Consider the following 11390-nt stretch of genomic DNA (forward strand, 5'->3'; position numbering starts at 1 on the left):
AAATTCTTCATTGGGCAAAACTACTGTAGGTAGTTTTGCCCAATGAAGACTTGAAATATTGTAAATCCATTAAAATCTATTCAAAAATCTCCATACTCCAGAAACACAACAACAGGCATTTACCAGGCCTATTTTCATGACATGAATATACTGACTTGTGATGAGACAATTACCTTTTAAGGTGTATTACTTTCTTAGGTACTTAAATGCCACTTTATCACAAATGCTTCATAGACTCTACATTGAGGGACTCATGCATGGGTCTTTTGTTTGTTTCCCTTAGAAGACATTTGGTTGGCTTCTGTCCCTCAGATGTTATCAAAGTACATTTTGATGCTTTCCTTTTAAATGATGCAGTTGTCAAAGTTCATGTTGCATGCAGATTTTACTTGCAGGTTCAGCACAGAAAACTGCCTCTCTTCCTTGATGGCATCTTTTTAACTGATAGATCAACACAGTATTTTATCCACTGTAATAATGTGCCTTATTTAGAGATGATGTAGATTTCTGAAAAATGATGTTGTTTCTCACAGATTTTTAAGAATTTATCTGAGTAACCAAAATTATAGGGAATTGTGTGATGTGTTACATCTGATTTCAAAATATTACCTGCTACAAAAAAAAAAAAAAATTTCCCCATCTACTTCTAAAACCACTAATGCTAAAGATGGAAATATGAAGAAATTAAAATAACAAGGTGAAAGAATGACAAACTAGAAATTTTGACATTCAATTTAGTTCAAGTTATAGTCATACTGGTTAAGTGACAAAATATTTGAATGACTGATTTATTTTACAGTGATTTGAACATATTTCTACCTTGGCATTTTAGAAACTGAGGGTCTAATGAACACTTGAATAAATGTTTCTTTTAATTATTAAAGTTCTAGTTAGCCAGGTAAAGTAGTTATTCTTTACTCATTTAGAGACTGCTAAGTCAGAATTAGAGGATCTAGCCTACCAATCCTATATCTTATCTGCTTGTGGAGAAAATATTCTTTTTCATAATTGGCAACTGACTATAGTTAACTACCAAAACAAATATCTGGCAGTAAAATTTGTCTATTCTCAGTAAATGCACTTTAAAGGTACATACTATCATAACAAATAAGAAAACTGCTGGGAGCATTTTGACATCCCAAATAGTAGTAATGGGAGATTATGGTTCTGCATAGCCTGTAGGGTATGTATTCAGCTCTAGGTAACTTTTTAGATAGCAGCAAAGAGAAAATGAACATCTTTATATCAGCAAATAAGATAAAACAAATGCTACAGAAATCAGTTATTCAACATGTGTTATCCTCAGCACTGTAGGACTTAAAAGCTTCATGGATGGAAGTACTAACAATCTAGTACTTCAAACTGGATGCTTACAATTGGGAGGAGTAAGACTGATCTGTGTGTTTTGGGGTGGGGGTAGTGTAAAGTAGTACATTGGTTTTGTACTAACCATTCCAAAAAAATGTAGTCTTCCAGGAGTTCAGAGAAGAGAAACCTCATTTTCAATTCAGCTTACTTAATTAAAAATCTTTATGCAAAGTTTGTTACTTGAAAGTAGGGTGTCCCAGATTTTTCTTTCCCTCTTCTCTCTGGCTCTGTCTTATTAGTCTATTTCACCAACTGTTTCTTTTTTCATATGGCCATTAGATGCTAGAGTTCTTTACTACATTTAGTTTTTCTTTACTTTCTCTCTAAATAATCTCATACAATTCAATAACTTCCCTTAATAACTATACATGAGTGACATCTAAATGTGATCTGCAATTTAAACCAGTCTGACATCCCTATATCTAACTGCCTCTACTGAGTTGTCTTAAAAGTACCTCTGTAGTAGGAAATCTCCAAGAAAATACATGATCTTTCCTTCTAAGCCTAGTTCTTACTAGCCTTTTCTGACTTAGCAATTGGTACCACCATCCAGCCAGCTACTCAAGCCAAAAACTTTAAAATCAGCCCCACATCCAATTTATCATCACATTTTCTTCGATTTTTACTTCTAAAGAAAACCTAAATTCTTGATACTCACTATCATCACCTCAGTCCACCATAGGAGCCTCTCAGGTGCTTGTCTGGCATAAACTGTGACATACACCATCAACAATCATCTATTTATTTTCTACACTGGAATCAAAGTTGTGTTTTTTTTCAAAACCCACTCCAAAGTGAAAGGATTCAATCTGAAAAGTCCACATGTATAATTTTTAACTATGTGACATTGTGAAAGAAGACTTTGGAGAAGTAAAAGGGTCATTGTTGCCAAGAGGTAGGGTAAAGGTAGAGATGAATAGGCAGAACACAGGGGGTTTTTAGAGTAGTGAATTTATTCTGTAAAATATGATAATTTTGGACTATGTCTTACATATTTATCAGAATCCATAGAACATACAAGAAAAGTGAACCATATATAAATTATGGACCAGGGTAATAATGATGTATCAGTGTTAGTTCCTTAATTATAATGAATGCACCACACTGGTGCAGATTCCTGGGGGTGGGGGACTGTGGGTATGTGAGAACGGGGATAGTATGGGAATTCTCTGCTTTCTGCTCAGTTTGCTATAAATCTAAAACTACTCTAAACAAATAATGTGTATTTATAAAATTCACTCTGAGCTTGCCCCTTTCCCTCCACTCCTGGAAGTGCTTTATTGCCCATCCCCAGTGTCGCTGAAGCAATGAATGGTTGGACCATGGCCCCCATCCACCTTTGCAACCCCATCTCCTCTGTACCATTCTCATTCTGCCTTCCAGCCATGCTGGTCTCCCTCAGGTCTGAAGGGGACACGTGGAATGTTTCTACTGGTCTCGCCTTGCCCCTCTTCCTTGCCTAATCAATACCTTGCCTAATCAATACCTGCTCATTCTTCAAACTGCTTCTTGTCATTTTCTAAAGGAGAACTTCTCTGAGGTGTATAGCCTGGGTGAAGTTAGCTACTTTTGCTATATTTTACATATAAAACCTAATTACTTCTCTAGAACCCTTATACACACACTTCCTCTCTCTCTCTCTCTCTCTCTCTCTCTCTCCAGTCTGCATTTGGATTATACAGAGGGGCTTTATTTTTATAAACAAATCATTCACAAAGAATACAAGTAACAATAAATGTTGGTGAGGATGTGGGGGAGAAAGTACATTCATACATTGCTAGTGGGACTGCAAATTGGTGCAACTACTCTGGAAAGCAGTATGGAAATTCCTCAAAAAACTACGGGTGGAACCACCATTCCACATGATTATACCACTCCTCAGTATAAAAGGAGTTAAAATCAGCTTACTACAGTGATGCAGCCACATCAATTTTTATAGTAGCTCAATTTATATTTAAACTTTCATGGAAGATAAATATTCGTGATTGTATATTAATATCTGTCTCCCCTACTAGACTAAGCACCATGAAGTGATACTCTGCCTATTCTTTCTCTCTACTGAACCTAGTGCAGTAGGATTACAACACCAGGGGCATTTAATAAATATTTGTGGCTGGAGATATAGCTCAGTTGGTAGAGTGCTTGCCTTGCAAGCACAAGGCCCTGGGTTCAATCCCCAGCACCGCAAAAATAATATTAATAATAATTATTATAATAAATAAATAAATAAATAAACATTTGTTGAAGGAATAAAGAGAAGAAAGACTGCTGAATGAACTGCTGGAATCAAGTTTGTTTGCTGTTCTCTCTAGCCATTAGACATTTGAAATCACTGCAATATATATTAATCCCTCAAAAGAGGATTTTTTTGAATATGCATTTTAAAAGTTTCATGTGATTGTCTGTGTATTCTTGGGATTCTCAATAGTGGCTTTGCTAAGTAAGGCCTTGAGAGCTGAGGGTGAACCACATGGGTCCTCATCAGTGGTGATTAACTGGTGTTGAAATCTTTCCATATCCAGCCTCTTCTTTCAAACCCTGGAAAATCCTCTCTTGATGAGTGGCCACTCAAGGAATGGAATGTTCTGGTCATTGTTCACTAAATTCCTTGTTTGTCCAGGAGCAGTCTTGGATTCCTCCTAAAGTTGTACTTGGTAGTTACATTAACATCAAATCACCACGAAGGCCCCTGTTTGAGAAGGCCTATTATACTTTGTTGACATGTGGTATTCACTGCTTATTTTCTCTGACCTCATTAATAAAAAATTAAGATGAAGAAACAATTCCCTTACTTTCCAGATAAGCTAGGCAATTTATTTTAATTACTGTCAGGCTTTAGTAACTACCATGGGGATCTAACCATTCGCCTCAGTAATAATGATGTGAATTTGCATTAAATTTTCAGAAAGGCAGCTATGGATTTGGGGGTTCTCTGACTTCTACTTTTTTTCCTGTGTTAAAATTACATATGTATATACACATATATATTCTAAATAATAATCTTTTCTCATTACAGTCTCTCCTGTCCCATGGTACTGTGGCAGACTGCGCTGTGGTTGGCAAGGAAGACCCTCTGAAAGGTCATGTTCCCTTAGCACTCTGCGTATTGAAGAAAGGTGAGACACCTTTGTCCTTCCTGGTTGGTTGGGCCTGAATGATGAACTCAGGTTAATTCTGCGTTTACCATCTCAACCTCCTCCCTAGACATAAACGCAACAGAGGAACAAATTTTGGAAGAAATTGTGAAACATGTTAGACAGAGCATTGGCCCTGTGGCTGCTTTTCGAAACGCAGTGTTTGTCAAACAGTTACCCAAAACCAGATCTGGAAAAATTCCACGATCCACTCTATCTGCCCTTGTCAATGGCAAGCCGTATAAGGTAAATGACCAAGGATATTTAAGACTGAGCACTGAAATGTTTTTAACCATTTCATTGGCATCAGCAAGACTCTTTAAAAATGATTCTCCAGCATGAATTGTATTCATAGAAAGCATACCACAATGATTTTTTTTAATATTAAAAGGGAAACTGTAGGAATGAGGGTTTGAGCAAGAAAAGCAGACTAATTAAAATCATAGCTTTGATTATAGGAATCTGTGTGAAAGCATTTTACTATCAGTAATTATATCAGTTAAATTCAAACATACTTATGAAACCTCGATCACATTGAATTAAAAGTACATTTTCCTTCATTCCTTTCATTAATGGCGATGAGTAAATGAGAAAGCAAAATATTTGAGGCTGGTTAAAGATGCTTAAAACCTTTTAATTGATGTATGTCCTTATTATTTCTTCTATTTTAAGGGAAAATTATTTTAGGAAACTTTATACTGATATATTCTTTAAATTTTTGTATGCACATTGTGCATAAGTACACATATTTTTATCAATAATATCTAATTAAAGTCAATTCAGCATTAAGGGGTACTTGCATGAATACATGTCAAAAAGTAAAAAACCTAAAAACTCCCTATGGAAATATATAGAAATATTCTTAAAAGGAACTCCAAAGAAAGTACCATCTAGGACCAATAGTTTTGCTAATTGAACCATTTATTTGGTTATTCTGAAAAACTATAGACACATTTTTAAATATCAAGTTCAAAGTTTCTCTTTTGTACATTTTTAACAGAAGTGTTATAAGATGATGTGGAAATACAATACTGCATATGATTGTTTTCATAATAAAGGGAGTTGAAGGAGTTCAAGGAAGAGTGTTTCTCTGACACTAAATTTTTTTCTAGGTAACTCCTACAATCGAAGACCCCAGCATTTTTGGGCACATAGAAGAAGTGCTGAAGCAGGCTTCGTGACTTTTTTTTTTTCTTTCAATTTTGAGTTAATGTTCTAGTTGGCATTATTTGAGCTATTTTCCAGAAATGAATATTTAAATAGAAATTACTTTCCAGCTGAAATGTGAGTTGTAAAGCTTGGTCTAAAGTGGTCTAAGGAAGACTAGTGAAAGATCCGTACTTTCTTGATTTTTCAAATTTGATATTGTTGTCAGTTGCCTGTAAAATGACTCATTAGGTGCTGTCTAGCACTTTAAGAAAATCTATTACATGATTTTTTTAAAATTATACTCCCTCAAAACACATTAACCGAAAATGACTCTCATATAGATACTTCCTGAAGTTAAAAATCTACAGCTTTGATCTATATTCAAATATTCAAGTCAGAAAGCAATTAAAAATTTTCTCTTGTAGAAATTTTGAATATGTCCTAATATTCTTCAGATGCTCACGTTGTCTTAAATGAAATAGATGAACTGGGAGTTTTATGTAGTCATTCAGACAGAAGAATTGTATTTTGGTAGGAGGACCTGTGTAAGCCACATGTGAGAGGGAAGGCAGGTGGCCAGGGTTATTGCTCTGCCTTCAGCTCATCTGTCACTTTGGCAAGAGAAGTCACAGGTCTGGCAGAGAACCTGGAGTCATTGGATCCCATCTTTTCATCATGGAGATGTGGCCTCCTGAGAGGTCACCCTCGTGTCTCAGGTGCTTAGTTGACTGTATACTTCTTAATGACTCCAGCTTCCTATGGAATCAAGGAAACAGTATACAAATGGAGTAGAGTGGCAAGAAAAACTTTTAAGGAAGAACTCTAAAGGTTTTTTTTTTTCACTAGGCTATAGATCAAGGGACTTTCCAGGGAGTTTCTATAACATCAGTGCTCTTTTGAGGTGAGTTTGAGCCATTTATCTCAAGTTTCAGGAAGATAGGGTTTGGTGAAGACTGGAGAGCACCTGTTCCATCAAGGGAGCAGCCTCTAACCAGTCCCAGCAGGGAGGGAGAAAGATCCTCTACTGCAAGAACCTGATTTTTAAGAAAAACCAAACATTCATAGTTTTATGTGAAAATTCTAATTCTTAAATAAATAATTCATTTGAAAATTATTATGCCTAAACACATCTATCTAAACTTCTATAAAACTCTCAAGCCTTTTAAAAAGAATTTGAAAATGAGTCTTTAATAAGTTTATAGTAATGTACCAATCAACTGGAATAGATAGAAATAGGTGATTAGCTATTTGGTTTACTTAGGGTTTGATAACTACATGTATCAGTTATCAAACAATACATTTAAACACAAAACAAGTTCCATGCCCAGTGAATCTTGGAAGTTTATCAAAGTATTTCTCTATTTTCAGTCCTTTGGAAACATTATTATCAAGAGCATATCTTTCTAATGTAATAGTCTAGGTACATGAAATATATGAGATATAATAGATGAGCATTTATTGTTTGTGTCGTAAAGATTATTTACAGCCTACATAAAAACATTCTGAAAATGTTAGCTCTTTTGGACTGTATGTTACAAAATATATGGCTTCTCAAAGTAAATGCCTATTTGCTTAAACTCCCTTCTTGATTGTTATTCCTGAAAAATATATTCAACTTCAATTATTTTAGTATCCAGAATTAAACTAACTATATAGACATTCAATAATTTGAAGCTGCTGAGTTCTTTGAAATGTCTTTTCTATAGGGTGCATTTTATCAATTATCACAACTGTAGTACTTATAAATAAACCACTTTTAATGTCTCAGCATTAAAATATATGTCGTTAATGTTTTTAACATGAGTCCTTAACTTGAAATAGCAAATTTTTTAACTGAATGTGTATCATTGTTCATTAGCAAGTTATAAACTCCAGCAGGCCCAACAATTGTGTAAAGTTTACACTTTATTTTGGTGTTCCTGTACATTTTTCCTGGTAACCAAATGTGAAGGGACATTTCAGCAAAAAGACCTGGTTTATTTTCCAGTTAAATGGGTGTGGAAAACAGTGCATAAGACCAAATTTTCTCATTGAGAAAATTTATCTCATTTGCAGTGTCAGAGAAAGTACAATTATATTCATATAATTAAAAATGGGTCAATAAAGGTATACCCAAGTCATCAGACTACTTATAATTTGGGAGGAAAATAAAGGAATTTTCTAGTTTCATACCTGACTACATAGAACCTAAAATATTTTGAATTAAATATACCTTTTAAAACACTAATATAATATTATTAAAAAGTGCAATCATACTTATATTTGCTAAAATAAATTCCGCGAGATCTACTTTTGGTATCTTCATGACATTTTGTACCATAAGAAATTGGAAAAATTGAAATGAAGTTTTCAAAATCTATAGAAAAGTGTTTTACGATTAATTATTTTTCTCCTGAAAATATATTAAATGTAACCAAATGAGACCTGACTTACATTTTAAAAAGAAGTTTTGTTAATATTAAATTGTATTTGAAAGGCTCTGATTTGATCATTCGAAATGTCAGAATTCACGATGCTGGGTGTCACAAAAGAACACTGAGTATTTTAGCTCAATCCCTTAAATGATTTTAAAATCTGGCAGAAATTGTCTTATGAATTGCAGCTTATTTTATGCCTTTATTTGGAAGGAAATAGCTGTTTTTTACATCACTAAATGTTAGGGTTTGTTGTAAGTGACTAATATATCTTACCTGATCTCTAAAAAGAAGAAACTGACTTTAGTGATTGAGTAGTTGCTCCTGTTTGGATGCTGACTGTCCCCCAAAGGCTTGTGTGTTAAAGGCGTGGTTCCCAGGATGGTGTCTCGGAAGTTGGTGTGCGCCTTTTGCAGGAGGAACTTTGTGCAAGGTCCCTAGATCATGGATGGGGAGCATGACCACAAAGAGGGCTGTGGGGACCCAGTACTTTCCCCTCTCTCATTTGCTTCCTGACCATAAGTGAAGCTGTTTGTTCTTCCATGTGTGCCAATAGGTACCATCTGGCAACAGAGACCCAAAGCAATGGCTCTGCCCAACTTAGGACTGGAGCCTCCAAAACTGAACGGAAATATAATTTTTCTTTTTATAAATTCATTTTGCAGGTGTTTCTTTAGAGTGAAAGTTATCATAATTGTGTATAAGAGTAAATACAAATCTAATCTGGTATTTTAATATCATAACATCTATATCACCTTTCATTTTTGTGAATCAAGTTCCCCTTTTTCAGTTGAGTTTAGAACGTTCTTTTACATTGTTTAAAATCATGTCCATAAGTTAGTTTAGTACTCCCTCTAGTGGCAGACTTACTTTTGAAGCTAAATATTTGAGAGTTACTGAGTGATATTCATTATAATTCAAATAAGTTGTCGAATTTTATATTACTAGAAAACAAAGCTTAAACAGAGAACTGGAAGTATTTTTTTATTGACAATGGAGAGGGTTTTTGTTACCATTACCTTTTGACTGAATCTGTTAAACAAAAATAGACATCAAAACAAATGTAATGTACGTGCAAACATAGCAAATTAAAATACAAAAAGAAATTACTAATGACAGGTCTTGCGCTCAATAAGATCAAGCAGCAGAAAAATCAGCAATTAGATAAATGGTATTATTAAATAGATTTTACTTTGAAATCTTCCATATAAACAAAGAATAAACAACAATAACACCACCAAATAAAGCCACAGGGAAGAGATTACTCCTCTATACTTTTTATACACCATATATGTAACCACTCTGCCTTTCGTTTATTTCCTCTGATAAAACTGACTTCAGGGAAGTCACAACAAGGCCATGTTGGCTAAAAGCTTATAAGATTAGTCATGAGTCTGGCAAATGCTCTGTTCCATTGACAAAAAGGGGTTCTGTTTTTTCCAGTGGAAATGAGCCTCAGCCTCTGCCGTGGTTGACATTCACTTCCAGTGTGGGCTGGCAGTTCAAGGTATTTGAATGAACATGTGTTTCTTAGGAAAGAAGTGGCTTTTTTTTTTTTTTTTTTCTTGGTCCACAGGTAACAAGAGAAGATAATGGTTTTTTAATATAAATTTGTTTAAATAACTGCTCTTGATTCTTGTAAACAGTTTGGCTTTGTTTTGTATTGAAAAGGAGATCAAGCCATCACAGTGCTATTTCTATAGATAAGGACATCCCTGATTGCCTTTAAAGGTCATTTTTGGCTCCAGTTCCAGGTTAAATCATTCTTTTTACATGATCAGAGGCAGGTGTTCAGCTTTAAGGATTGACAGACTTGAAGGAGAAACATGTCGAAGCATGAAACATGCTTCAAGGAAACATATTGATTTGACTGTTACAATTCAAAAACTGTAAAAATGGTGGAATGGTAAAATACAAACAGTACTTGGAATTGTCAAATGTTTGCACTCAAGACTCCATGAACCATATATTTTATTTTTTAAAAAATCATATTTATATCCATTTACATAAGACTTACACATTTAAAAAGAAATACACAGTAATACATAAATGCCTAGTATATTACAACATGAAAAACAAGTGGCTCCATTTCATAAAAGCATCTGTTGTACAGAATTTATGATGTGGATGATGCTTATTATTCAAATGACTTAAGCATTTTATTACAATTGTAGTAAACTAACCAAATTTGATATCTGATTCCCCCCAAAATCACATTTTATTTTTAATAAATCACTACTGGTCATTATTTCCTTTGAATTCGGTCTTCACAAAGGTTTTCACTGCTCATCTTCGTAGATGGTAGTGCACTTTAGGTAGGGTAGACTGAAAACACGACATCTAAAATATGGAATGGACAGAGTTAGTTCACTGAAAGGTCCCAGCCTGGTGAAGTCTGTTCCCTACTCTGGTGCACCTTCATGCATCCTGCCCACGCCTGTCCTAAAAGGAAATGGAAAGAGCATCATCTAAGATCTAAACAATAGTGGACATCAATAACATGTGCTCTTATCCACTTTTGTGCAAGGGAACTAAAATAATAGATTTTGCCCAACTTGGGAGAAAATATGGCAGTAATATAAAGAAAGGAAAATGTCAACATGCCTTCTGAAATTTAACAGCTTACTAGTTATACACCAGGTTAAGTTAACCTATTCAATGAAAGAGATTTATATTCTAGTTCATATATTTTAGAGCTCTTAAAAAGAAAATTTTGTTTAATTGTGATGAAAACAATGATGATAGGTATATGTTTTCAAGGCTCTGTGACAGTTGATGGCATCACAGGTTCTTTCTAACCATAATCTGCTTAGGAAAAGCTCACAATTATTTTTACTGAAACAAAAGAAACAGTATAGTATGCTTGGAATTCTTTGTAGAACAGTGTGCTCTGAATTATAACAGAGGTGCTGTTTCACCAAAATAAAATTGATTGTCCTAGATTTACTGGTTGTAACTAAATGCCATTACATCCCATTTAATGGAAGAAAGTAGGAAATATGAACTAGAATGCCATGCACAAAAAAAGAAAAATATGTTGCAAGTAGTTAAAGAGTAATTCTACCCATCAGTCAAGAGCTGAGAAGCAAGCACTACTGAACATACTAAATAGTCATTTAGTGAATTAATGAAGTATTCAATTCCTGAGGAAATTGTTATGTGTAGAATCAATTATAAACAGTATTTTGGAAAGTCTTTCATTTAACCAAATTATTATATACTTTAGATCATGCCTAATTAAATGCCAAATTGCATACCATAATTAAGATTTTAATGTTAGGGTTGTACTTTCTGAAATTAATGCTTTTTGTTTTATTGGTTTCAA

General features: G+C 34.2%; 2 protein-coding genes across 18 annotated transcripts in view; one reads left to right on the forward strand and one right to left on the reverse strand.

Moving 5' to 3' along the window:
* Acss3 (acyl-CoA synthetase short chain family member 3) overlaps positions 1-11390 on the forward strand; it is a 175847-nt gene that overhangs the window by 161622 nt on the left and 2835 nt on the right. The window contains exons 14-17 of one of the 5 annotated variants that reach the window (XR_007108471.1): positions 4385-4484; positions 4573-4748; positions 5615-6552; positions 9509-9572. Coding sequence is in view for 4 of the 5 variants with exons in the window: in XM_047551057.1 (XP_047407013.1) it covers positions 4385-4484; positions 4573-4748; positions 5615-5683 (345 nt within the window). In the remaining variant the exon portion in view is untranslated. Of the gene's footprint in view, positions 1-4384; positions 4485-4572; positions 4749-5614; positions 8971-9508; positions 9573-11390 lie in introns of those variants that run through there. The other 4 variants (XM_047551057.1, XM_047551055.1, XM_047551058.1 and 1 more) reach the window with 4 other exon arrangements.
* The window catches only part of Ppfia2 (PTPRF interacting protein alpha 2), a 462148-nt gene continuing 459791 nt past the window's right edge, over positions 9034-11390 (reverse strand). For all 13 annotated transcript variants that reach the window (XM_047551047.1, XM_047551046.1, XM_047551044.1 and 10 more), the window contains one exon: positions 9034-10405. Coding sequence is in view for 6 of the 13 variants with exons in the window: in XM_047551046.1 (XP_047407002.1) it covers positions 10377-10405 (29 nt within the window). In the remaining 7 variants the exon portion in view is untranslated. The remainder of the gene's footprint in view (positions 10406-11390) is intronic.

Source organism: Sciurus carolinensis, chromosome 4, assembly GCF_902686445.1.
Source record: "Sciurus carolinensis chromosome 4, mSciCar1.2, whole genome shotgun sequence".
NCBI lineage: Eukaryota > Metazoa > Chordata > Mammalia > Rodentia > Sciuridae > Sciurus > Sciurus carolinensis.